General features: G+C 41.8%; 1 protein-coding gene across 1 annotated transcript in view; it reads left to right on the top strand.

The window, feature by feature from the left end:
* The first annotated feature begins 3,576 nt into the window (after nucleotides 1-3,576).
* LOC119735275 (protein mesh-like) overlaps nucleotides 3,577-27,990 on the top strand; it is a 29,153-nt gene continuing 4,739 nt past the window's right edge. Inside the window, exons 1-23 of the mRNA XM_038208975.1 lie at nucleotides 3,577-3,589; nucleotides 3,762-3,860; nucleotides 4,765-4,889; nucleotides 5,533-5,631; nucleotides 7,604-7,834; nucleotides 8,265-8,402; nucleotides 9,319-9,484; nucleotides 10,023-10,289; nucleotides 10,868-11,073; nucleotides 11,872-11,984; nucleotides 13,111-13,425; nucleotides 14,938-15,070; nucleotides 15,850-15,982; nucleotides 18,744-18,896; nucleotides 19,093-19,248; nucleotides 19,631-19,776; nucleotides 20,522-20,648; nucleotides 21,620-21,877; nucleotides 23,089-23,171; nucleotides 24,414-24,546; nucleotides 25,502-25,681; nucleotides 26,675-26,805; nucleotides 27,052-27,285. Coding sequence (XP_038064903.1) covers nucleotides 3,577-3,589; nucleotides 3,762-3,860; nucleotides 4,765-4,889; nucleotides 5,533-5,631; nucleotides 7,604-7,834; nucleotides 8,265-8,402; nucleotides 9,319-9,484; nucleotides 10,023-10,289; nucleotides 10,868-11,073; nucleotides 11,872-11,984; nucleotides 13,111-13,425; nucleotides 14,938-15,070; nucleotides 15,850-15,982; nucleotides 18,744-18,896; nucleotides 19,093-19,248; nucleotides 19,631-19,776; nucleotides 20,522-20,648; nucleotides 21,620-21,877; nucleotides 23,089-23,171; nucleotides 24,414-24,546; nucleotides 25,502-25,681; nucleotides 26,675-26,805; nucleotides 27,052-27,285 — 3,639 coding nt within the window. The remainder of the gene's footprint in view (nucleotides 3,590-3,761; nucleotides 3,861-4,764; nucleotides 4,890-5,532; nucleotides 5,632-7,603; nucleotides 7,835-8,264; nucleotides 8,403-9,318; nucleotides 9,485-10,022; nucleotides 10,290-10,867; nucleotides 11,074-11,871; nucleotides 11,985-13,110; nucleotides 13,426-14,937; nucleotides 15,071-15,849; nucleotides 15,983-18,743; nucleotides 18,897-19,092; nucleotides 19,249-19,630; nucleotides 19,777-20,521; nucleotides 20,649-21,619; nucleotides 21,878-23,088; nucleotides 23,172-24,413; nucleotides 24,547-25,501; nucleotides 25,682-26,674; nucleotides 26,806-27,051; nucleotides 27,286-27,990) is intronic.

Raw genomic sequence — 27,990 nt, 5'->3', positions numbered from 1 at the left:
TCCCTTTTCCTTATTACAGTATTACATATTTACATGTATTTTTGTCCTGAAATGATTTTCATTCCGGTGTTGGTAGATTGCTTTAGTTCAAAGCTACATTTAACAACGTAGTGTGTAGGGTATGAACATTTGGAGTTCTGCTGTGCTTTTGTAGTCATGTCCTGCTGTAATTTTGTATTGTATTCTCCGTGATTATAAGCAGGGACAAGTTCGAACCAGCTGTGTGTTCTTTCAGCAAAACGAAAACTATTCACACACATATCTATCTGAAGTGCTTTCCTTTTGCTGAAAGAACGCACACCTTTTTTTTGTGATCCGTGGAAAAAACGTTGAACGGTGGTTGTGTTTAAAATTCCGTAACTTGAAAAGTACTCAAGTGATTTGAATGATTCTTGTACTAAAAGGAAGCTTAATAATTGGGCTTTTATATCTTAGATTTTGATAATGCTACATGCAGAACTTCATTAAGACATTGGTCCTGCCATTTGGGTTTACTTTTTTTTTTTACTCACCCTGTATAGTAGCGACTGCAACTGCTATGCAGAACTTCATTAAAATATTGGTCTTGCCATTTGGGGTTTCTCTTTTTTTTTACTCACCCTATATAGTAGCGACTATGTATGTGGTATGGACAAAAAAATCTCACGGGTCAATGTTCCATCGCTGGTTACCAATAGCCGTGCACATCGCAATGCACAGTAGGGAGCCAGGATGAAGTACTTACGTTATGGCGTTCGACTAGATGCGTTCGCACGTTGCTGTTAGTGCGCATGCGCAAGTTTAACTCCACGAATCAACCACTAGTCGACTAGTGGCACTCCCTTGAACTGGCTACAGTTTGCAAGTTTGCAAAGGCCTACAGTTGGCCTTAGTCGATTTAAAGAAACTATCGTGGGTTGTTTGGTTGTTGATATTTTGGAAGTCAGTAATTTATAATAACTTTTCAACCCCGCCGGCAGGATTCTTCCGATATGGAGTGGAGAACCGCGACCAAAAATTAACGAAGGGGAATGACATCAGCTCCCCGCCCCTTTGGCTACGGTGGGGCCTGCCCTTCTTCACCAAGAAATTCTAGAGCATTTATGTGTGTGCAATGGGGCGATTCAACTCGGTGGAAAAAAATAAATCACCATATCACCAAACGCTCTGCCAAACGATGTCACAGCCGGATTAAATGTTCCGTATGCCCGAGGTACCAGTGTTCGTAGGCCCTACTCCGCACTAGGCCCCAGCACCAATTTCATGTTGATGTACTAAACAAGACATGCCAAACTGATGGTTCTAAAAAAAGCATGTTGGCGTACTGTGGTGTTTTGTAGGCAATACATTTTTTCGTAGGCCCCAAATGTTTTCGTAGGCCTTAGGCACAGTGCCTACATTTGGATAAACCGGGCCTGTACACAGCAACAAGTATGTGTGGCGGTGCCTGAGCCCACCACACCCACCGTGAAGCACCAAGTGGCTGTCTTTGGATGATCAGCTTCATCCGTGGTACCATCAAGTAATTGGTCATATCCTACATTAGGCGGGCCTTTGTGCCATAAATTCGTAAATAACAAAAGAACAACGTACACCTGTCCGCAATTTGTCACCCTGGTAAAAACTTGTCTCAGTGCTGATTTTGATCTTTTTCGTAGAGGCCATTTTGCTCAGTCATCCATGGCAATAACATATTAAAATTAATACCATCGGAGGACATCCTGGCCTTGTTCCTTGTAGTTGTCTCTTTTTGAAATATGCAATATATTTCTTATCATTTACTTTATACTGTATTTTGAGACATTCTGTGCTGTTGCAAAAACTTTTTTTTTCTTTTTTTTTCAGGATTTATTATAATACAGGCGATAACAAGGGCATGAAAATGTCTTTCAAACATTTAAAAATCATCAATCATTAACATTTTGCCCTCACTTTAAAGTTCATTTCCATACTTGATGATCCTTACAGAAAAAAAATTGTAGTATAAACATTCAGTAATTATTTATTTGAATGCCAGCCACTATTCCCACTTGATCCACCAATTGGTGGATCTGATCCACCTTTTGCCAAATTGCCGGATCAGATCCCCCAATTGGTGGATCAGATCCGGCAATTGTGTGTAGTGGGAACGCTAACCGTTATAAGGTGGATCAGGATCAGATCCACCTTTTCTGATCCACCTCTGGACCAGGATACAGATCCCCCAATTGGTGGATCAGATCCGGCAATTGCCGGATCACGATCAGATGGGAACGCAAAAGGTGGATCTGATCCGGCAATTTGACCTGTTAACATCCGCCCGGTGCACGAGTGGCGCGAAAATGTTGCGGTCTCATGAACGAAGAAACACGTTTTCAGGCGTGTAGCTCATGTGAACATTTCCAGCGTATACAACATGCACAATAAACAACCGCTGAACTACGGGCTAGCACCGCGCATGCAAAAGCGCACGTGGTATCCTAAAACTACACTATAGGCCTTATTTTTGTTGCGTGTTCGTCCATTACTAAACCTTTTTCATTCCTGAAATTTTACTTATTTTTCCATCCATAAATGACTCTGAGTCCGCACTCACCAAAAGACTTCACTTTGGCACAGAATCATGGAAAAGCTTACGAGTATGCGATGAGAATAGTGCCGATAACGCGGTACGTACGGAGGTGACAAATCTGAAGTATTGATTATAGAAAATTGGAAAATGATGTCGTAGTACATCATGTGACCGTTTCTAACCAATGAGAAGCTTCAGAACCAGGGAATCCCTTATCGATGCATTGGTTTCTGCCGTGATGTCACACAATGAGCGGCTCTGTTGGATTTCACCTGTTAATTTATGCACGCACGGATCCTCTACGGATCCGTGATTTATGTAGGTAAATTCGCGTAATTTTTGTCTGTGAATTCTGATAGTGCTGTTTGAAAACTGACCCATCCTGGCCTAGCATGCAACCATGCAACAATGGCACTCACACAGAGCGCGCGTAATTCCGAACTCAGTGACCTTTCGGACCCAACATTTCCGTACGAAAAGGTGGATCAAGCATAAGTGGGAACGCGACTTGCGGTTTCGTTGCGGTAAGATAACGATCACATCAAAATGCCGGATCTTGATCCACCTTTTTCCAATTCAAGTGGGAACGCGGTGATTTTTGCTGGTCATAGTGACATAAACTTGTGTAGACCTCTAATATTATTAAACACAAGTCAGTGTTTGAATTTCTTAATCTAAATCTGTTCAATTAAGTTTAGCCGGTCAATAAGCGGATGGCGGGGACAAACTCATTCTGCAAACGCAGGAGGGCATGTCATGCGCTCTCAATGGAATAAATCGCTTTGAACGTTGGATATTTTAGTCGTACTGTTTTGTCCCTCCTAAATTGCAAAGAATTATACACGACAGCAATCTGACTTTGTCCCTTTTCCTTATTACAGTATTACATATTTACATGTATTTTTGTCCTGAAATGATTTTCATTCCGGTGTTGGTAGATTGCTTTAGGCGGGCGGGCTAAATACCCCCTGTTCATTTACCGTGGGACGGTATTGTTATTGAGGAAGTGTGGGACCCTTCAAGCCAAAGCGGGAGACGGTCCACGCATGAACGCACACGGTACAGCCGTGCATGGTGACGGTTTGCAGTGGGGCTTGTATGTTTAGGGCAGACAAAAGATCAGAGGATTAGCAATGTACCAGGTCTTTGCGGTCGGTGAGTAGAAGCCGCCACTGATGGGTATGAAACCGCAGGATTCATTGTTACAAAAATGGTTATTTGTAGCGGGAGCCGGGAGTGCCAACCGTGGGACGGTTTGTAGAAACAGGTCACCCGCTTTCTTTTCAAGCGGGAGCCGATAAAAGAGGGGCTCCATTGAAAGCGGCTCCCGGTAAGTGAACAGGGGGTATTTAGCCTGTCCGCCTTAGTTCAAAGCTACATTTAACAACGTAGTGTGTAGGGTATGAACATTTGGAGTTCTGCTGTGCTTTTGTAGTCATGTCCTGCTGTAATTTTGTATTGTATTCTCCGTGATTATAAGCAGGGACAAGTTCGAACCAGCTGTGTGTTCTTTCAGCAAAACGAAAACAATTCACACACATATCTATCTGAAGTGCTTTCCTTTTGCTGAAAGAACGCACACCTTTTTTTTGTGATCCGTGGAAAAAACGTTGAACGGTGGTTGTGTTTAAAATTCCGTAACTTGAAAAGTACTCAAGTGATTTGAATGATTCTTGTACTAAAAGAAAGCTTAATAATTGGGCTTTTATATCTTATATTTTGATAATGTTACATGCAGAACTCCATTAAGACATTGGTCCTGCCATTTGGGTTTACTTTTTTTTTACTCACCCTGTATAGTAGCGACTGCAACTGCTATGCAGAACTTCATTAAAATATTGGTCTTGCCATTTGGGGTTTCTCTATTTTTTTACTCACCCTATATAGTAGCGACTATGTGGTATGGACAAAAAAATCTCACGGGTCAATGTTCCATCGCTGGTTACCAATAGCCGTGCACATCGCAATGCACAGTAGGGAGCCAGGATGAAGTACTTACGTTATGGCGTTCGACTAGATGCGTTCGCACGTTGCTGTTAGTGCGCATGCGCAAGTTTAACTCCACGAATCAACCACTAGTCGACTAGTGGCACTCCCTTGAACTGGCTACAGTTTGCAAGTTTGCAAAGGCCTACAGTTGGCCTTAGTCGATTTAAAGAAACTATCGTGGGTTGTTTGGTTGTTGATATTTTGGAAGTCAGTAATTTATAATAACTTTTCAACCCCGCCGGCAGGATTCTTCCGATATGGAGTGGAGAACCGCGACCAAAAATTAACGAAGGGGAATGACATCAGCTCCCCGCCCCTTTGGCTACGGTGGGGCCTGCCCTTCTTCACCAAGAAATTCTGGAGCATATATGTGAGTTTCTTCTTTGAACCACTAGTGGGTGAAACATATCAAAGACAAAAGTGTTGGTTTAAATCTCGTGGTATTTACATGCACTTTGATTTACATCTCATTTTAATCTAGCAGGCGTTATTGCAGTTCGGTTTTACAAGATATGTAAACCATCCTTGGAACCAAATCAAATCCAATATGCAATTCTAGCTAAACACAGTAACAAAATAAATGTAAACTAGAAGATGAGGTAAGTAATATAATATACCGCCAAATTTAAATCACTTTTCTAAAAGAAATCGACAATGAATTCATTTCGTTGTCAATATTGATAAAAGCACCATGTCTCTCGGTTGTGAGAATGGTTCTGAGTCAATGGTGGGGATAACATACTCGTTTTAACCAAGTGGGATTGGGACATGCCCCCTACTTTCTTGATCAGTACATGATTGTGTTTACAGTTCGTGACAATTGGTGTTACATTGGCTGATGCAATTTTACTTCAAAACAATTAAATGTAACAAAAATACACATCATATTCAGCCCTTTTGTAACATTCAATGACCGATGGTTAGGTAAATAACGATTTCTATATGTTTAATTTTATGCACGATGGTTTTGATATAATATTATAAAGTGTATACACAACTTATATCTTCTCCAGGTGAATGACAACGGCGTTTTGTCTTTTGATAATGCCGTCAACGATCACTCCGAGCCACAGGAAACTTTCCCAGTAGGACCAATTCCTGCCAATTCTCCTGTAAGAATTATTTTTTTTCTTCTATCTTCCAATCATCATTATCAACAACATCATCACCAACAACACCAACAACGCCAACAACAGTACCAACAGTAACAGCAACAAAAACACCTACACGAACACCACCAACAACAACACCAACACCAGCAAAAAAAGGAGTTTAAACAAGGAGATAGTGTACGACATACATTTATAAATCAATACACACATTTTCCTAGATTAAAATAGTACAGGTCGATGAATTGTAATTCACTCAGATTCGCTTATAAAGGAACGGAATGCAAAATGTACAGTTTGTTGCATTTGGATGGTGAGCAGCCCCAGGTCAAAAATGAATAATTTAAATATGGCAAAACAAAACAATTATTCAAAGTTAATAAGATTCTACTGGGGAGATAATATTATTTTAAACGATTCATTAGGCCAAAAAAAAACACAAGTTGCAGGTGTGCGTGCGTCGCCGTAGCCATGCACGTCGGTAATATTAAAAAGTTTTTTATTCAAAGAAAGATGATGTCTCAAAACCGCCAAACTCACTGGTTTGAATGGAATCCTGCTGCTGCACAAGTTTAACGTGTTTTTAGATGGAGTTACAATCGAGTATGAGCTTTATGTGTCCTCTCTGGGTTCCCATACATTTTGTACTAAATTTAGTCGGACACCATTTGCAGTCATCAGCCGACATTTGAAGGAAAAAAACAAGTTAACATAAAACAAACAAAAACGCGGTCCGGCACCACTTTTGGGGAAAGCTCCATACCAGAGACCGAAGACTTTTTTTTCGCCTTAGGCCAAAAATAAAAATAAGTCGGTCTCTGGTCAGCGCGCGCGTCGATTTTAATCATGCGCGTCGATCATTTTTTTTTCCAAAATGTTCCGCGGTAGCTCCAACAGCGCCCTCAATTTCCGCACATCCTCAATTTTTTTTTTACCAAAGAGCACCAAGGAATGGGAAATTGCACCAAGGCAAATGATCGAAAGCAACAAGGCAAATTATGGAGGACACCAATGTACATGAGGACACCAAAAAAGCAAAATAGTACCCCACCTTGTCTGTACAATCCAAGCTTGAAAAAAAAAAGCCGCGTCGCCGCGTCAATTCCGGAACTTTGGTCTGACCAGAGACCGAATCTTTTTTTTTTGGCCTTATGCCAATTTTTTTTTTTTTTTTTTATGGTCGCTATATTGTCAATATGTTTTTTTCCAGGTGAGGTTCTTGTCAAAAGGAAATTTAGTAATTTTTACTTGACTTAGACTTGAGTCATTAAAATTAAAGGAACCGATCCAGAGTAATTATACTAAAGGGCATACAAAAATCATATTGTTCGATTTCAACAAGTTAATACATAGTTTGTTGCGAGATTCAAGACAAAATCTAGAGGAAGAAACAATAACAGCAGCAACAACAATATCAGCTAAACACTATCATCATCAACAACAACAACAAAATCAACAACAATATATCATAAGCTATATGATCCAACATGTGCAAGAATTAAAAACAATAAAGACAAAAACAACAAGAGGAAACAACAATAGCAGCAACGACAACAGCATCAATACCACCCACAACAACAACATATCACAAGCTATGTGATCCAACACGTGCAAAAATCAAAAACCAAACATTCAAGATAAATACAACAAGAGGAAACAACGATAGCAGCAACGACAACACCATCAACACCACACACAGCAACAACAGCAAAAACAACAACATATCACAAGCTTATATGCTACAACACGTGCAACAATCAAGTAAGAAACAATCAAGTCAGAAACAACAACATCAACAACAACTACAGTTACAGCAACAACAAACTTCAGTCACATTAACTACCGCATAGGCCTACAAATGTATGAATCACAAGAGATTCCCTTTTCCCCAGTTGTTGTTATACTTCACCGGATTCATTACTGAAAGTCCTCGATTTTGACCAAGCTACGATCCACGTATCATATCTCTACGCAGGGTGAGGTCCCACAACAAATGATGCTGATAGCTCCTTTCTACGCCAACGTGGACATCATGGAGAGCGGACAGATCTTCTACCGGCAGAGCACTGAAAAGGATCTGATGGACAGGTGCGATCGGGCAATCCACCAGTACTTCATCTACCACGCTGACTTCAGGACCAAATTCATGGTCATCGCTACCTGGGATGGGGTCAGCTTCTTCGGCTACCAAGGCGGCTCTGCCCCGGTAAGTAATTTGAAAGGCCTCCGTTTTCAAACAACCGACCTAGCAAAAACAGGCTAAAACTGACAGGCCAACTAACTTACTTACCGACCGATTACCGACCGATCACCTAGCAACCGACCTACCCCAACCACTGACCGATTCACCTGCTAAATGATCAACTCACAAATGTACAAGCCTACCGACAGACCAACAAACCGGTTGACGGCTGTCAAGCCGACGTTCCGAACAACTAACTGATCGACTTGCGTGTAAACTAAAAAAAAAACGACCGGACCACTGACGGTGAGCTAACGTGGGGACTATTAAATTGCCACGAAACATGATTTACATATCAACTTAATAGTAATTGGTTGAGTGATCGATCGAAACAATAATTACTGCTCATTCAAATTTAATTATTGATCATTTACACATGGTTTATTGTTTGCAGACGAATACATTCCAGGTTGTCTTGGCAACCGATGAGTTTGAAACGTTCGCCTTTTACCGGTATAGAAGTATTCAGTGGACTACCGGTACCGAAAGTGGAGGATCGGCCAGCACTGGTAACGGTGGGAATGCAGCGATCGTGAGTCTTATCGTTTTCCCTTTTTAAATGATTCCAGCTTTTAAAAATTTGTTGATGAATGTGTGTCCAAAATGTAGAGTGACGCCACGAAAGAGTATCGGTCTATCCATGAAAGGAATTTAAAAGGAAATACGAATCGGTTTGGAAACAAACATTCACTAGGATCGGGACTTGAACCAGACTGTGACATTGAGTGGTGAAAAACATGCAAAACGAAATCAGGCTTACTCACTCTTTATAGCCAGCACATATTCTGCAAAATGTTCATTGAGCAAAGAAAACGCCTTCAGTATTTCATCAACCAAGTTTAAAGACTCAATTCAGTTATTAAAGGAAACTTTTCTTCAAAATTTTGCACATGAGTGGGCGGTCAAGTGATTTCAGCTCTTTGAAAAGACTGACCTCTTCATTGTCATCAGTCTGGCGGATGACTGTGGAGTAATGTGTAGAAATAGAGAAGAGTACCACAGGTGCCTAATGTTTCTTTTGGCACATTGATGCAGTACTGAAGGGTTGTTGAACTGGTTTTTTTTAGGTGCCAGTCTATTTTCTTGTATTTCATGTTTTTAATACCTAAAGTTTTATTTATTTATTTATTTATTTATTTATTTATTTATTTATTTCAAAATCTGTATACAGGATACAAAATATCAGCACAAAGGCTGTTTTACATTGTGGTCCTGTAATGAAATAAAAACATTTGAAAATAGTAAGAGAAAAAAACAGCACTTAAAAATGATGGAAAAATAAAATTAACAATTAACAATGAAGATAATATGAATAAAGAATAAACCATTATGATGGTAAAAGTGTACATTAAAAATGTATTAAAAAAAATATTCACAGTGTATACTCCTGCATGCATGTTATTTCAAAAAGTTGTAATTTAAAAAGAAAAACATGTATGACATTACAGATGGGTTTCAATGCGGGAGATGACGACAATTACTACATAGAGAATCTGTACAGCGGCCAATCACAAGAACTGAAGAAACTGCCGCAGAACACCAACAACGGCGAGACAGGCATGTTCGTGTATCAAATCAGTCGCATCAACGTGCAGTACCCGGTCTGCAGAGAAGGTCAGAATTAAAATATATATATATTAATTTTGGGGGCTTGTCAAAGAGGGCAAGCCTGACAGACTGACTGACAGACTGACAGACTGTCACTTGTGAGTTACCTATCTCACTGACTGACATTCGCTTGTGACGTGAGGCAGGTCTAGGACCAACTTTGCGAGGTTTACCTATTCTTGATTTGATTTAGCACTCACATCACAATTATGCATTTAGTCTGGCGCCGCTTGTTCATATCTCCATGCGAACGTCAAAAGTGGATTTCCACCACTACAGCTGCGATTTTTTAGCCATCAATTGAAGCAATTTAATATAATCTGGAATCATCTGTCTTTGGCTTGTCTTGTCTTCTTTACTCGTTTTCTCTCATTGCAAAATTGTAGCATAGCACTGGGTATCGTAAAATCCAAGCGTGATTCATACCGTCTTGGATCTATTGTCACAAAAGAAAGTTAGGCTACATCTTGTCCGCCTCCTCGTAAAAAAGACTTGTTTTACGAAATGACCATTATTTTTATTTTTTTACTCTATCCTACCTTAGGTGAGTTTAAAACCTACCCCCGCTACGATTCCATGCTTGGTCATTCCTGGCTGCTCTTGGCAGGACCCTGCTTCGACCGGACCAGAGAGCATTGGATCCTCTTCGGCGACGTGGATGAGCCCAAGGCCATCCAGAACTGCACCTACCACACCAAGTGGATGGTGTACTGCTTCTCGCCTACCTTGTTTGAGGTGAAGCGCCAGATGGACGTTCACCTGTCCACCAATGACGGCGTGGACTGGGCCTACCGAGGCAACTTCGATATAGGTGAGTATTGCAGTGTAAACAGGAATCACTGACGCATCCATGAATGGCCTTGGTCCAAGACTCGATATTGGATAGTTTCCCCTAATACAGCCGGTCCCTGACAATAGACCTTGATCATGCTGCCACCATTTCAGTCATGTTTTCTGTGTCCAATAACAGTACTGAATGATATTTTTTGTGCGAAAAGGACCCAGACTATTTTTCCCGTCCAGTCTCGCTTTGGTTACGTTGATTTGAACGGGAAAAATCCAAATGGCTGCAACATGATAATGGTCTATTAGGACAAATCCGCCACGGTGGAAGTCGCTATCAAAAAAAGGGTGAATCAAATGCAGTCTTGGGGATTTCGGCAGCGCTACCCAGGGAATTCCGAGCATACGTCAAGCTCGCTGACGCACGCGCATGGGGTATGCTCAGTATATCCCAAATTTTCTTTTAGCTCTGACGACCAAATCTCTCTTCCTAAAGTAAATCATAATTCTAACGTAACTGTTATATTCATGCAGATTAGCGAAATGAGCCCAAATTGCTGCACTGGGACCTTTTTACACATTTTTTAACCGTCCTATTTCACGCAGTGAAAATCGGAGACGGACCCCAGCTCGTGAACCGAGTGAACCCGGACAGCGAGTCGTGGCTTCGCGCCGACCGACCAGTCACCATCGAGTGGGACCCCAAGTTAATCAACTTCACCCAGGTCCGCATTGACGTGTTGGCTTACGGCGAGCCAATAGACCCTGATACTGGCCTGCCCGGGCCGCCTACCTGGGAAGAGATTGACGAGGTACAAACTTTACGTCTGTTAAACAAAACAAAACGAAAATCAGCAGACTGTAGTTGTCGGGTCCATCCCATTGATTGAATGACTTGCCAGGACTTGTGATTGGCTCAACCACAATACTGCCCCACAGACACCTCAGGAGTGACTACATTACTCTAGCTAGCATCTCCGTGGAACGATCTGTTGGAAAAAATGATGGTGAAGCAGCGAAGGCCTACGTTTTACACGTGTAGATTTACTCAAAACCACACCCAGTGAATTCTGTGTTCCAAAAAAACAGCTCTCAAACTTATAGCAGATGGTTTACCAAAAAGACTCCAAAATCATGACAAAATCGTACAAATGAGTACAGCGCATAGTATTCGAAGGCAGACTTACCGACATGTGTCTGATCAACGAGAACAGAAAAAATTCTAGGAATTAGGATTTTCCTCCAGGTTTTAGACTCTTTACCAATCCCCTTTACCAACGACCCTTGTGCTCGCTTTTGTAGCCCTTGGTGAGTGGCTTTTAGCCTTATAATAGGCGATTTCCCTAGCATGATTTACTAGGAACATACCCATCCTGGCAAATTCCAACACCGTATGGGAAACTGCACACACATATTTCTGACTTTGATTCTGGAGGTGTGCCATCCCAATGTAAAAGTCAGTTTAGCGTACCTTTCCTGACAGATTCCAACAAAACATGCCGTTGGGGTTCCGATGCGTTGAGTTCTGGAAGGGTTAAGAATAAACCTGTCAAGTACCAATATGATGACATTTTTTTCCTTTAATTAATTGATGAACTTTCATTTATAAGGTGTCCTATACTGTGCCAAACACCGGCCGGTACACGTGGACTTCGCGGGCCGTCTACCAGGTGAACGACCGGAACTGCATCGGTGTCATCAGGGTCACGCGACGCTTTAAACGGTAGGTTGCGGGCACATCGAGGAGAGGCTTCAAAACATTAAACAAAATACCGAAAAACGACTGATGTTTTGTATTGATGCTAATCAGGCTACATTGGCGGTTTGGTTTGGGTAAATTTATTGGTAAAAACAGATTTGCTGTATAGCAAGGGCTAAACCTTAGAGCAGTTAACAGTACTTATGCAATAAGCCTAAAGATGGAAAGATTTGTTTCCGAGCGCGGACTTAACAGGTCGCTGTGCAGCCTAACTTTCGGCAAAGGGCAATTCAATGATACCTGCGCAATGTTTGCTTGTTTGTTTTTGAAATCAATACACGCTGTAAAGAAAGCAAACAGGTTGACCTGAAAACGAAGCGCGAGGGAGTCGGGTTGTTCATCGTCTCTAGATTGCATTTTAATCGTGTATAATAGATTACATTTTAATCTAGATTGCATTTTAATCGAAACGGGAACAAGACTCAGTTTGAGCACATTCGCTGGTTTGTGATGTTGTGCGCTACTGCTCAGATACAAGGAATTGCCCATGTTGACGGCAATCATTGTTACTGTTGCCGCCGCACTGCCAAAACTGTATCTTGCAATTAAACACTTTTCTATACACTTTCGTGCTATCGATTTATAAACATGTTAAAATTCTTAATATGTTTATTAGAGTATTGATGGATAGTCATTGAACATTGATATCTAGGAATTGGACACCCAATGTTTAGTTTCCAAGGGTGGATCCAGAACACAATTTTTGGGGGGCCAAAAAGTGGGTCCCAACAATTACGGCTAGGGGTTCGGTGCCTGCTTAAGGGCCCTGAGAAATTTTTGGATACTAGATGCTCTGTAGTGCGATCTGAGGCAATTTCTGACCACTTTAACCACCACTTTAAAGCTGGTGGTGCACGCAGTGCCTGCCTTTATTGCGACGTCACTTTAAAAAAATATTTGGTTCGCCTTTTTTGGGGGGCCCTCCCCCCGGATATCGCCCATGTTACCTTCTAAACATGTTTACAAAGTGATAGCAACTTGTGTTTAACTGCTAAACACAGTTTTTAGAGTGCAACGAGGGGATACCATGTTGCTCATTGGCCTTAACTTGTTCGATAATGAATTCCCATTTTCTCTGTGTGTTGTACAGTGACGACCTGGCACTCTGGAGCGACCTGCATTTCCTTGGCTACATCATGAACGACAAGTTCCAGAACGACCCGTCGACCTACTCCAACCTCCGCTGTGACGAGTTCTACGAACGGGAGGTAGAGGCTAAAGTCGAAGAGGAACTCCTCAACAGCCTGCGTCACTGCCCCTGCAACATGACTCAGGCACTGGCCGACAGGGGGCGCTTCAAGCCTGACCCCATGTGCAACATGGACGACGCCGTGCAAGACCGTACCCAGGAGTATTGTCGTTTCAGGGATGACGTGGTCCACTGCGTCGCCAGCATCGTTCCTTCGTAAGTACTGTCAAGACAGATGTCCCTTAACTATCCGGCACGTACGTGTCTGCGTCAGACACGCGCGTGCACCACTGATTAACAGCGCCTATTTGCTAAATGCGCCACTTCACAGACACTCTTGTTTTACTATACTCCCGAGGACAATGCTTTGTGTTTTCCTTTGTCCCAGTAATATAACACTCTCCCATAGACTAAGCACACAAACAGAGGACCGTTTTGAACAAAAGACCCAACTCCCGACGACTGAAAGGATCTGTTGTTCTCCCTTTGTGTTTTTGTCCTCGGGGGTAATGTAGAACAAGTCCACTATTTCCGGTCCCATTGGTTCCACAGCTACATGTTTGTATGCAGTGCGCATGGTTAAATTGAAATGATGCCACACTTACAAATTGGAATGGGCAGCTGCGGGTATCGTTTAATTATCAGGTGCTATGTGTTACCATTTAGGACTCCAGACTCCACAACCGTTCAGTTTTATGAAAATGGGTCTGGGAACGAGATATGATTGCAGAAGTTCCTGGATGTCCGCGCAAAACTATTCCACAATATGTTGTACTATATGTAACTGGTAAAAAACAGCAACATTTAGTTTCTTTTTCAAACAATGAAAAATACTGATTGCTTTAATATTGCTTAGAATACCGGCCTGGAATCGGTAGTATTTGCTGAGTAGTAGAGATTTCTCAATGGATCGTCCATTGTCCATGGTTCATCAATTTTTTCCGCAATGAGTGTTGGTTTACACAACTTAAACACGTCACCGACACAAGCATACTCTGCATATCAACGCAGACGTTTATTGAAGTCGGTTATAAATATGTTACATTTTTTCCCCAGTAATATCTCTGTACATTGAAATGCCATTCCTTCCTTTCTTCCAAAAAGTGCAAACTTCTGCGATGAGAAGAAGAATCTCAACAAATTGTACTCCAAAAACAATACACGCACTTGACTCACTGTGCCAAAAATATAATATTATATACAGTGCAGGGGTGCAGGTTAAAAAGAAAAATCTTGAAGCTGGTGAATAACATCCCTCAACGCTGATTTGAATGTATCAAGGGAGGGTATAGCTGGCTGGGTTCATCTGCAGGGAGTTCCAGTCCCTGCAAGTTTGTGGCAAGTGCCCTGCATTGGGACACGAGAAACCGTGAACTGTGATCTCTAGTACTGCATGTAGCTTCAGTGAAGAAGGAACTGTAGTCTATGTCGACCAAGTTTTACGGATCCAATCGCTAGAAGGTTTTAGAGACGTCTGGTCTTGAGTGAACTCCAGTGCAAGTCATAGCATGGATGTTACACGGCAGGTGCGGTCAAAGTTACCAGTGACATAGTGGCCGCTGCTGCGCTGAGCTTGCTCCACATTTATGGTTTTCTTTGTGTGTGGATCCTAGCTAGGCTGGAGCGGCGTAATCAACAATGAGGCGAACGTATACCTGGGGATCGTTATGTCATTAAATAACGTCATTAAATTAATAACTTGGTTCTTTATCGTTTCCACCTGCAAAGACCCGCCGGCCATGACTCAACCTGCTGCTACGATGAGTGGGAGAATCTAGTCTACGCAGGAGACAGCTCGTCTGGGAGCTTCTCACGAAGGGTCACCGTGGAGGGCATTCTGCCGTATAACGAAGCTGGAAAGGTAGATTAGAATTTAGAACTCCACACTATAATCTCTTTCAGTGCCCGCGAAATTTGAAAAGTTTAACCCTAAAGTACCCAACTTCAAGCATTTTTTTTAATTGTTCAAAATTCTGTAAAAAAAAAAAGGAAAAAAAGGTAAATATGTTTTACTCACTAAGTTTCTTATTGTTGCTCTCTGGTATATCCTTGGTACAATGGAATTTTAATAGTAGTCACGCACATAGTGATACACCCTAAAACACTGTCCTGCACACAGGGGAATTCCGCACTTTTTGCCGAAAATGGGCTGTAAGTGCTGCGCCCTCTCGCAAGAACTCGAATGAAACAAATAAATACAGGTCGTACCTGAATGAAAATGCTATTATTAGAAAGAGTGAGAGCGCCCCCTTGGATAACATGCTTACTCTACCTCGTATATGTACGAGGTTTGGCGATTTTAAGTACGAACATTACCTCGTACATGTGCGAGGTTGGCAATTTCGAACTGACAAATGTATCTCGTACATGTACGACCTTTGGCATTGAAAGAGTTTACGAACGCTGCAACTTGCAATTCATGTTAAAATTACAGTTTCAGCCAAAGAACTTCGTGGAATTGATACAATCACAAAATGTATAAAGGCAAGTTACGCTCATCAGGTTTCCGGCAATCATACGGAAGTACACACAGTTTAGCAGCTTTAGGCCAGGTACAGGCTCAAAATCAGTGTTCATTTGAAAGACGAAACTAAAAGGGCCAGATCTTTTCTATATCCAACACACCTTTATTCCCTACAGGTGCCCGAGTTGTCCTCGGGGATCGCCGACCTGGCCCCATACTACATGTGCTGCATATGGGGCGACCACTGCGACTATTACCAGGAAGTCAGACCGACGCGTGACTGCAGGGGGTACCGTACTGTCCGGCCAGGTAGGTAGATAGCAGCACTGCGTCGTGCGGTAGCGTACGCCCTTCATAACTGGCCCCTTGGCGAAGGCCTTAATAATCTTCAGCCAATAACGATGCCATTTTGGGTGTCTAGGGTTGCAGGCCAATGAATGGAACAAAAATTGCCAGCAACGCTGGCCAAATCAAGATGTGCATGCCTTCAAAGTCTCTAGAGCATTTTGAGGGCCATGAACTTGAGGGTTGTTAAAAAAAAAAAAAGAACGGTGGAAACAGGACAGTGCATTTCTGTGAAATTTGGCCCTGAAATTGCACTGGAATGCAAGCATCATTTCTCAATGGCGAAGGGAGTATCGTTATAGCTCAGTTAGAATTTTGAGGAACTGCAAACCGATTGGATTGTTGCAATTTTATCTTCATTTTAATTGTATTGTATTGTATTAGTTTATTTCCATTTGTCACAAATTAATATAATGCAAATGCAACAGTTTATTTACTACAACAATAACTAAACTTAATAGAATGCTAATACATGTACAACACTTTGATCAATTAAAAATAAATGGTGACAGATGGGGAAACTAGGAAAAAAGCCTAAGCTTATACAGAGCCTGGTCCCGTTTGTGAATAACTTAAGAAATAAACAACAATTAAAGCTATAGTTTAAATCAGTGGTCAATAAATTAATTAATTAATTACTTGGCATAATAGTAGAAAAACTGAAGGAAATTGAAATGTACATGGGATTGTACTAAGTTACAATATAACATTTGATTATGATGGAGTGTGACTTATACAAATGTGAATTATGGGTGCACGTCTTATATAATACCGGAAATAAGTAGATTTTTTAGATATCTTTTGAATTTATGCACAGTCCGGAAGAAGGGTATAGGGGTAAGCTGATTCCAAAGAAGAGGGCCTTGGTGTCTAACTGTTTTCATGAATGATGCGGTCCTAGCCTTGCCAATGTGAATTTTTTTGGCTGATCTTGTGTTATATAGATGGACATCTAGATTCCTCACAAACTTGGACCTGATATGTGTAGGTAGAAGTTTACCTTCGAATTAAAACATAAGGATTCCTAGATGGTATTTGTACAGTTCAAAAATATTCAGTGTTTTATATTGTCTAAAAAGGGGCGCAGAGTGTTCTCTGAAACCGGAGTCTGTGATGATTCTCATCAGCTTCTTCTGTACTATTAATAATTTATTCAAATAAGTACTATGGGTATTTCCCCATGCTAGAATTCCATATTGAAGATGGGGTAATGCAATTGTATTATAAATAGAGAAGAGGACATTTCTAGGTAGTATATGTCGAAGTTTACGTAGTACACCCAATAACTGGGAATGGATGTGTGAACCTTTTGGCACTGTAATTTCCATGAAAGGTTACAGTCAATTATGACACTTAAAAATTTGGATTGATTTACTTGGCTTATCTAAGATTTATTAATATAAGGATTAATGTCAACATCATTGTACTTTTTTGAAAATAACATAAAACATGTTTTCTTTTCATTTACCGACAATTTGTTACATTCAAACCACATGGAGACATTCTTAAGTTCTTTGTCTATAATTAAAACAAGCTCATTTAAATTAGAGTGACTACGGTTGTGTCATCCGCAAATAAAATAAAAGATAACAATTTCGAAGAGTTACAAATATCGTTTACATATATAAGGAAGAGTAATGGACCTAAGATTGAGCCTTGTGGTACGCCACAAGTAACTGACTTAAGGGTTGATTTATTATTTTTCCATTCAACAAACTGTTTCCTGTCACAAAGATAATTTCTAAACCAGTCCAGGGTCTTTCCCCTAACACCATACCTATTAACTTGTCAACAAGGTCAATAAGGGCCATCTGAGTTGAGAAATTAGCGCGGAAACCGTACTGAGAGTCACATAGAATATTGTACTTAGTTATAAAGATTTCGAGGCGATTTGCAACTAGTCTCTCAAGTACCTTGGAGAGACATGGTAATATTGAAATAGGGCGGTAGTTGCAAATTAACTGAGGGTCACCGTTTTTGAATACAGGCATTACTTTTGCAATTTTAAATTCATTTAGTACAATTCCAGTCGATAAAGATAAATTAAAAACTTTCAACAAGGGCTCAGCAATAAAAGCGCAAATTTGTTGAATGAGGTAAGTGTCTCAATTGTCGTGACCTGGACTTTTTTTAGCGGGCAACCCGTTGATACACTTCAAAAGTTCATCGTTTGTTATTGGAGTCATAAAGAAAAGAATTTGGGAAATCACCTTCAATAAAATCAGTAGGGTTTAATTGGGAATTAGGAATCTTGGATGCTAAATTAGGACCAGTGTTTGTAAAGAATTCGTTAAAATGTTCAGCAATTTGTTCTGGATCATCTAGTACAATATTATTTATAAGAAATGAATCGGGACCCAACGACTTCTTTTTGTTTTTGTTTAATACATTGTTAATAATTTTCCAGGTATTTTGAATATTATATTCTACATTTTCGAATGAAGCAGAGTAGTAGTTTTTCTTTGCTATCCGTATGAGTTTTGTTAACCTGTTCCTAAAGTTATTATATTTCTTTATATTGCTTTCGTTTGGGTTATGTAAATAACACTTATAAAGTTTGTTTTTTCGCCTAATGGATCTCAGTAATCCCTTTTAATAATGTATCTAAAGCCCGATGTTTAAGATTCATTACCCAACAAGCTGACGAAACTTTGTATTGTGACGTTGGATTGTGTCTAATTGCTTTTGTCATTTTGTTTTTGTTTATTTTTCTTTTTTATTGTAGCGTCTGTGTACGGAGACCCTCACTTTGCGACCTTCGACGGTGTTGAGTACACCTTTAATGCTAAGGGCGAGTACACGCTATTCGAAACCACGTCGGCATCCCAGACACAATTCACACTTCAGGGTCGGTTCGAGGACATCCTCGATCGAAAGGGTAAATTAATCGCTCCGTGATTAATCAGGGTCAATACGAGAAGCTTAACATCGTTTCGTGGTTTTTTTTTTTCAAGTGAGTCGAATACATTTAAAACGTGCTTCGGTATAGGCCTATGTTAACGTCATCGAAACATCTGTATTAAAGGTACTTAGATCATTTTCTTATCTTTCGACGTTTCTTCTCGTTCCCAAAGGCATACGTAGGAAGGCAACTGTACTGACGGCTGTGGGGATGCAGCAAGATGACAAGGAAAAGATCATGATCCGCAAGTCCGATCGGACCGTCCTGGAAGTTTACGTCGAAACCGAGCTCCTGGAGATCGATGACCAGACCACCATACGGGAAGAAAGTGGGTATCTTTTTGTATATCCAGCACCTTTCACAACAAAGTTACGCCCCGACGAGAGCAATGGCACCAACCTAAGCCAATGGCCCCAACAGTTGGAATCATCACAAGTGCAGTTTGTAAATAAGAATAAGAACACGGTTGTTAGAAAGAGCTGCTGATGGCACTGTGCAGCATTTTCCCCTACTCAATGAGGCACATAAAATATCGATTCCAAAGACCACCTCAGCTCCGTGGGAAGTGATGACTCGATGCTGCCATTTCGGCGCAAAGCCTCTGAGCACAATCCCAGCGAACCATTTTCTGCCATCGTAGATATTCACAGTAATTGTAAACTCCTTGCTCTCCGCTCACCACTCGTGTGTGTTATTTCTTTCCCGTTCAGATTTCTTCCTAACCTTTCCCCAGAAGAAGGAGAAGGGGAACTTGACCCAGGTCATCGTGACATTCATCAACTCGGAGATGTCGGTGGTCGTCAACGGCACACAGGAAATGCTGACTGCGCAGATCCTGGTGCCTTACCTATTCAGGGTTGGTTTCCAACGTGTAGTTGGTGACTTTTTCTTACTTTTTTTCTTACTCCCAAGTCCTGATAAAAAAAAATGAATCCAATTCTATAAAGCCAATTACTACTGGTTGTAAGTGTAGAATACTCCAGTGAGTTTGGTTTCAACCATGGTTTCAACCATCGTTCGAGTGGCTTTGTAATGATACCGAGTTCCTAAATCTAACACTGCAGTATTTTAATGCAATCCTCGAGAGGCGTTCTTTTGTTCAATTTAACTTAATTTTCAATTTATGTTTTGTCTGCTAATACAAATTTGCACTATGAGCAAAATCATATTTTTTATTTCCCGCATCTCAGCCACGTTCACTATTTTTTCGGTGATAATTAACCATCGTATCCCGCACGGGGCTAGAGAACGGCACTGTGTGACAGGGGCTACAGCGTTGGTATCTCTACTCGCCCCTTTTTCAAGTTCATGCACATAAAGAGGTGACATTCAGACAATTTCACTCCGAATGAGTCAGGGATACGTTCTGGGTATTTTTAATCAGAAAAGCGTTCTTCGTACCTTTTTTTCATCCAATGCATATTTAAAGCTGTATCTATGCCAACACGTACCGATTTCATTCTATGCAAACTATGGTGACCACACACTTGTAATTTAATGACTCGTAACATGTTTTGCATCATCGTCAATTTGTCAATCATCGACGATGTTTTGCATCATCGTCAATTTGTCCTCTCCGTTTTGTCGTCTCTTTGGTATAGAACTGGGTGACAGGACTCTTCGGCTCGTGGGACGACAACAGGGAAAACGATCTCCGCTCCAGGTCCGGGAAAGTGTTCGATCCCGACGACCCACCGGAGACCCTCTACAACGACTTTGGTCAATCCTGTAGGTGCCATGTATACATGTTTAAAAGCTGGGTGTGTTTGTAGCAGATATTCTGGGGTTTCTGAATTGTGTGACGAGGTATCGCGAAGTATGCAGAGTGAAATACTTCACAATATATTTGCCCAACCTTTCACAATTAGATAGAATATTGATTTTTAGTTCTTAAAGGTATATGGACACCATTACATTCGAGAATGAAACTACCGAAATACTAAGGGTCAAAATGTCAATTTTTTTTGCCGAGGGTTCCAGGGTCAAAATGTCGCGGAAAATGATCCGAAGAGATGACTTTTTTACCCGGAAGAGTGGCACTTTGTCCCTGAAATGTAGGTTATGACGCGGATTGAAATATGACGCGGATTCCGAGCATGGGCCTCAATTCTGGGGGGGGGGGGGGGAGGGGACAGGGGGACATCCCCCCCCCACACTTTTTGAAGGGTGGGGGACACAATATCAAATGTCCCCCCAGATTTTTGAACTTGTGTCTGATTTACAGGGCCCTACTACTATGTATCTTTTGCTTAGAAAATAGTGGTTAAAGTGGGCTCTGAACCACACGCCTATAGCTCAGAATGCCGGTAGCTGATTCAACGACTCGAAAACAATGTTAAAATAATTATCTTTTGCTAAGAAATAGTAGTTAAAGCATGGAAGAAAGCGGTAAGTAATTGCCTCAGATCACACAACAGAGCACCTAGAATCCAAATTTTAGCGGGCCCCTAACCCCACGCTGTAAGGGCTTAGCGCTTCGCGCTCGCATCAGTTCTGATCAAGGTATGTCCCCCTACTTTTGGGAAGCGATTGACGCCCCTGATTCCGCGGTTCAAATCGGACCCGGGACATGTCAGAGCGTGACTTGGTTTTCCTTGCAATTTGCCTCGAGATTGGCTTGCGATTGAAATTATCTTACATCACTGACTCTCTTACACCTGTTCTTGACGGGAATGTACATGTTACCATCCATTTTTCAGGGGAGATAGTTTCCGACCAATCCTTGTTTCACTACGAAAAGGGGCTGGGCCACGACTACTACCAGGACCCTACCTTCGTGCCGGATTTCACCCCGCCGACAGACGTGGAGTTGGACCGGCCGGAGGACCTGGTCCGGATCTGCCAAGGCAATCAGTTCTGCGAGTATGACCTGCAGACCACAGGGAACATCGAGGTGGCCAAAGCCACCATGCTGGCCTATGATCGGTACTGGCTCGCCTACGGAGCTTCCTTCGACTGTGAGTACTGTCTCGATAGGGTACATACCTATATGTTCCCCAATTCTATCCCTAACCCTAATCCTAAGGATTTCGGGGAACATTGGTATTGGGGAATATAGGTTTGGGGAACATCGGGTAGACCCGGTATCGATATACGGGATATTAAATCCACAGCCACATGTAACAAAAGTGTTTCAAATCAAAACACCTTTAGAATTCAATACCCACTTTCTTTCACATGTTTCATCTTAGCCATGTTTAATTTTTTTGCACAGTTTGAGAGTCCGTTAGTGGGTTCAGGAATCATGTGGAATAAAGTCAAGTTTAATATTTTGGAGCGTTTGAGACATTTGGTGATAAAGACAAGAGTTTGAGTCATTGTTTTGTTTACTTGTACAATACTTCCTGCTGTACTTATAGGCTTAAGGTCAAAATACACCTGGTTCACCAATCATTCCTGATAGAAAAACGATAAGCCCCCCCACACGCTTCTGAGTGAAGCGGGCAACAATACAGAATGGCCACCAAAAACCCTTCGCGGTTGGGTGCACTCAACTCCTCATGGACTTCGCTCAACAATAGAGAGCTTTTAGAACGATGCCTGAATAATGACACAGACATCCACACATCAGAACATGTCGTAGCTTCATATAAAAATTATGTAAAAGGTGGATGCAATTCAAGTGTTAAGAAATGTAAAAAGCAAACACAATTAGACGGGCTAATGTTTGGATCCTAACCAAAATCGTGGTCAAGGGAAAAATGTGTTAAAGTCTGAAACAGTTGTACTCGCATGATATTTTGTTCTTACTCATCATTTGCTGGTAACGTTATCAGTCTGTTTGATAAGAACAATAATTGCAAACGTCTTTGAAACTGAACTAGTGTTTTGGTGATGATGTTAATTCAACAAAATGTATTGAGGCCGAAATGACATTTTGCCGATGATAACCTTGAGTAATAGCCATTCAAACATGGGAATGGACAGGGATATGCCATTTCTTTTTTTAATTTCATATACTACTCAGCTCCAGACTTGTGTGTTGTATGTTTACTATCGTTGTGGCGGCTTGAAGCGGCGCACAGTTTTGAAAGGATGGCGGAATTCAGTTAAGGCTTGAGCATTTTAACTAACAATGCTGATCAGGAAAATCTAACCAAGCTGCATGACTAAAAAATAAATCTTCCCATCGTTGCTCATTGAAAAATTAATTGTGTTTTTCTTGCAGTAATCACCTGTGACTATCTTAAGACTCCCAAAAACGGCACCAAGACGTTCCTGAGGAATAAAAACCACCAGATAGGATCGGAGGTAAGAATTCATTGTCATCTAGACTGTTTGTAAGAAAGCTGGAAAATGAACAATAAAATCAGCTGGGTTTGTTTTTTGAATCGGTTTCCGTCAAACGATCATTCGCGTAGATGGAGGAGATCACATACGGGTCATTCAGTACATGTAGGTTCCAAAGTTTGACATCTTGTCCTGTCCCTGTTACCTTGGTACTTTGTCATTTACAATTCAGGCTTCCTTAGGAATGACTTCAAACGATTTCTTTTTTTCATTTGTTGGATAGGTATAGTTTGCTATTCAGAATTACTCCTGTATGGAGGACGACTGCTTTAATTAAGGAGTGCAAAAGAATTATATAATATAGACGTCAGATGTAACAGGGACAAGAAAAAAAGCGGACCCCAAATTCATGGCATGGCCCATATAAAAATAGTCAGCAACAACAGTGACTGCATTTGTGCACTTCTCTGAAGGATCCCTATTATACTGCACATTTCATACGCACCTGATGCAGCGAAACGCATGCTGAGTGCTTGCTTTTCCGACAAAACCACGGAATGATACTCCGTTGGAAGCCTGAGTACGTTGTCATGAGTACACCGGTTGCTTTCATGCTTTCTATAAAGCTCTGTTTTTCCTTCCCTTCTTTTTGTTTGAGCTAGTCCATGAGACGGCCGGTTGATAGACCTCATTCACAAAGAAGCCATTTGTATAAATTGCAAACTGTTGAATAGGATGGTGCCAGACTGTTTATGCGTTACACTGAGCCTCACTTTCATTTTTTTTGGTTTAAATGTGCCTTAAAACATTTGGTTATATTTAATCACATATCATAAATTATTCATCAGAGCAGATTGGTATTAATTTGTAATTTACTTTATTTCATTGCTATCATTTTTATTCGCTTTCGATTAAATATGGCCAACTCGTGAACTTAAAAAGCATATTTCTCCTCGTTGTACGTCACTGACTAACTTCAACTGACTCATTCTCGCTTGTGAATTAGGCTGGTCACCAATCCCACTGATTTTTGTTGTCAGTAAATATGCGAAAATGCGAAAAATGTCTAATGCGAAAAATGTCTACTGATTGTGTTTATTCACAGCGTATCTCTGTTTTAAAGGAAAACTGTTTGATTAAAACTCCTACAAGTTTTCTCCTACATTCCATTTTCTACAGTCTACTCTGAAAATTAACAGAGAATATTATGTAACATAATTAAGAAGCTTCAAAGACTTTTCTTTGCCACTCTGAATTATCCAGGTTGAATTTTCCTGCGAAGATAGTTTCATCCTCATCGGCTCCCCATACCGGGTGTGTGAGCCACCCCAAGTGAACCAAGGAGAGTTCCGTCAGGGCCAATGGAGTGGCAACTCCATCGACAACGACTGTATCGGTAAGCTATGGACGGCCAATCAATTTAAAAAAAATATATAGCCACAGATTGTCAGTCTTTGAGGGCACGTGTGGTCTACCAGTATAGAGAGCGTATAGGATTCACGGTCGAGAGGTTGTGGGTTCGAGCCCTACCGTGGCCATGCGTGTTGTGCCTTGAGTAAGGCGCTTTACCTCAATAACTTCTCTCAACCCAGGTGTTAAATGAGTACCGGCATTATTCAATGCTGGGACGGTAACAGACTCGCTGTGGGGGAGGTGTGGCGATCCCCCCACAGCAGCATTTCATAAAATACGCTAATGTCTCTTAAAATATACGGCAGCAAAAAGACAGTAGGCTAACAGAGACGAACACGTGAAATTGAAGAGTCTTTTCTTCCATTTCTGACCAATTGTTTTTGCTGGACTCGATAAGGGCCAGCCTGAGTCACTGAGGGAGTGACTGACTGACCGACTGACTGACCGACTGACTCTCCGTCTGACTGACCATCACTAGCCCGGTTGTTGGTTGGTGAAGGAATGTCCCGCAATGGGATCAATCTGACCCATTGTGCACACCAGACGCACGAAAAGACTTCCAGAGAGCCATTCTGAATCAAGGGCGGATCCCAGTACATATTTTTTTTGGGGGGGGGACCCAAATTTGGCCCCCCAAAAAGTGGGTCGAAAAAATTACGGCGTGGGGTTCGGGGCCTGCCCAAGAGCCCCGAAAAATGCTCTGTTGTGCGACCCGGAGGCAGCTGACCACGTTAACTTTTTTTTTTTTAGGAAAAGATGATGGTGTACGCAATGCCTGCCTTTATTGTGACGTCACTTTAAAAAAAAAGGGGGGCGGGGGGTCGTTTTCTTCTTTTTTGGGGTTGCCGCCCCCACCGGATCCGCCCTTGTTCTGAATCGAGTGTGCGGTCGAAAAACCAACCTTGCCAGACATTTCATGTTCTTTTTGGTTGATTCAGAGAGTCAAATTTGTGGCGGACTTCCAACCCCAAAGCACGGCAGCATCGATGTGCAGGGTCCCCCAGAAAACATGAAGGTGATCTACTCCTGCGACGAGAACTACGACTTGTACGGGCGAACCGAGCGCTACTGTGATACCGAGCGGGAGAACTGGCTGAACATCGAGCCGTACTGCTACCGTGAGTACTGACATTATGAAAGCTACAATCCCGGCCAAAAATGGTTGGGACACTCCTTAGCCTCCCACGGTCACCCACTCCCCCGCTCCCCCGGTCAAGATTGTTCTCTCCTGTTGATGGAGCACACACTGCGCAATGAGCTAGAGACAACATTGAGCGGTGGCCTGGGGGTCGGGGGCCCAGCGAGATTAGACCAGGATTGTATACTCCTGTTGTGTAATGTGGGAGGGTATACTGAAGAACTTTGTTACCTAGACGCTCCTAGACGCCGAAAGCCAGTTCAGACGGTTGTTCAGTTATATATCACAATTTAAGAAAACATTAAAGGGGAAAATGTACCGTTTGGGAAATAAGATTTATACTGTACATGTTCTGTACGTTTTCACAACCGCACAACTATTTTTTTTTCATTATTAAATGGATGTATAACATTTTGGAAATTAACTCTTCAATCGTTAATTTTGCAATACTGCGATTGCACGGCTACGTGTTTGTTGTAAATCCTTGTTCATGTTTTCCCACACACTTGGGTCATTTTGTTAAACGTGTACCACTTTTAGGGATAATGTGGATGTAACTAATTAATATTTTATTGATTTGAGTTTATCAGTAAGCCTGCTCTATAACTTATATCCTATATTTCGGGTGTAAATGTATGTGGATTTACTGTACATTATGACTGAGGTATATGCGTCAAGGTTCAATCGACGGATTTACAATTAATCCCGACCGAGATAGCAGGAACTGAAATGGAATACTAATAATTTGGATAATAAGTTCGTATATACCCTTTATATCAGTGTATAATAATTGTGTGTGTGTTCTAACCGAATTGACATACAAACTAAACCCTACCGAGATAGCGGGAACTTTCATAATGTTAATAATTCGGATAGAATTATGCCGAGCTCATAATATCGTGATAGGTGCATAATCAGTTCATATGCCCCGATCAGCGTATAACAATTGTACGTGTCTTGATCCAATCGACAGATAAACTGAACCCGCTCGAGATAGCAGGAGCTGTGATAGGAGGCATCGCTGCCCTGGTCGTCTTCATTGTCCTCATCGGTATCTGCTGCGTCCTGCAGTTTCGGTCTCGCAAAAGGAAAGCCCAATTCCCGGTAAGAGCCCAAGTACATTTTGTTCACATCAAGCTGCCATTAGGGAGCGCTTTGTCATCGACCTAATTATGTGTCCTAAATAGCAACATCAGCAGCCACAACAACAACAACATAACATCATAACACTGCTGACAAATGAGGAAAACCAAAAACAAGTTCAGCAGTAAAAACTGCAGAAAAGAAACGGCATCTCACGCAGCCAATTTTACTCCCCTGACCTGCTCCCTTCCCTTAAACAATCACCAGGGAAGCAAGAAAAGCAAGAAGCAGCAGAAACGGCAGCAGCACAAGGATGACATGCCGGACATTGGTGGTCGTGAGCCCGCGTATCAGGTCAGAGACACACCCGTGGAGGTCCAGCGTAGCCATGAGAAGACTGCTGCCGAGCCGCTGCACAGCGAGGACCCGTACGCCAGACAGATGCGCCAGCAGCTGCAGTCGCGTCCTCAGTACACCAACGTGCCGGAGAAGGCATACAGGGTAAGCAAGACGGGACGCCATGACATAAATTAAACAACCCCCCCCCCCCCACACACACACACACACACACACATTTTCAACACCAAGGGCGGATCCGGGGGGCCAACGGGGGCCATAGCCCCTCTCAAAACGAACCCATTATTTTTAAAGGTATAGTCCATCATTTGTAATTTGTGCATTTTGTTCGTTTGAAGCAACAAAAGTGCACAAATTCTAAAGAAGGGTACTGAACAACTAACCTGACGACGTTTCAGCTTAGCTTCAGCTGTATATTCCGAGAAAAACTGCATTCTAGGATCTCAATTTCAAATCAAACGTTGCTGAATCATGTTTTGAAGTGGGCCTGAATTCAGCATCCGAGACACGTTCTCACTGAGCCGATTGCAGCTACGCCGATTGCAGTGCGCGAGCACTGATCCGACGAATTATAGCAACCACGCGCACGTGTGCGTCGTGCAAATGCTGGCGCGCACTTCGCCGACTAACAAAACGAACTACTAATTTGAATTTTCCTACGGTGCGTCTTAAGAAGCACCGTTGGAAAGGCCTTCTTTTGTTGGTTTCTTCAAAATGACAGCTTGCCAGAAAGAATAATTTCACAGGGAGTTTAGTCCCCTTTCTATCTTTCAACCAAGTATGTTTTTCTACAATAATTACGCCAGTTAGTTTTCGGGTAGCTGCAAATGATGGACTCTAGCTTTAAGT

Source organism: Patiria miniata, unplaced genomic scaffold, assembly GCF_015706575.1.
Source record: "Patiria miniata isolate m_02_andy unplaced genomic scaffold, ASM1570657v1 HiC_scaffold_29, whole genome shotgun sequence".
NCBI lineage: Eukaryota > Metazoa > Echinodermata > Asteroidea > Valvatida > Asterinidae > Patiria > Patiria miniata.
This window is presented reverse-complemented; position numbering and strand designations above follow the sequence as displayed.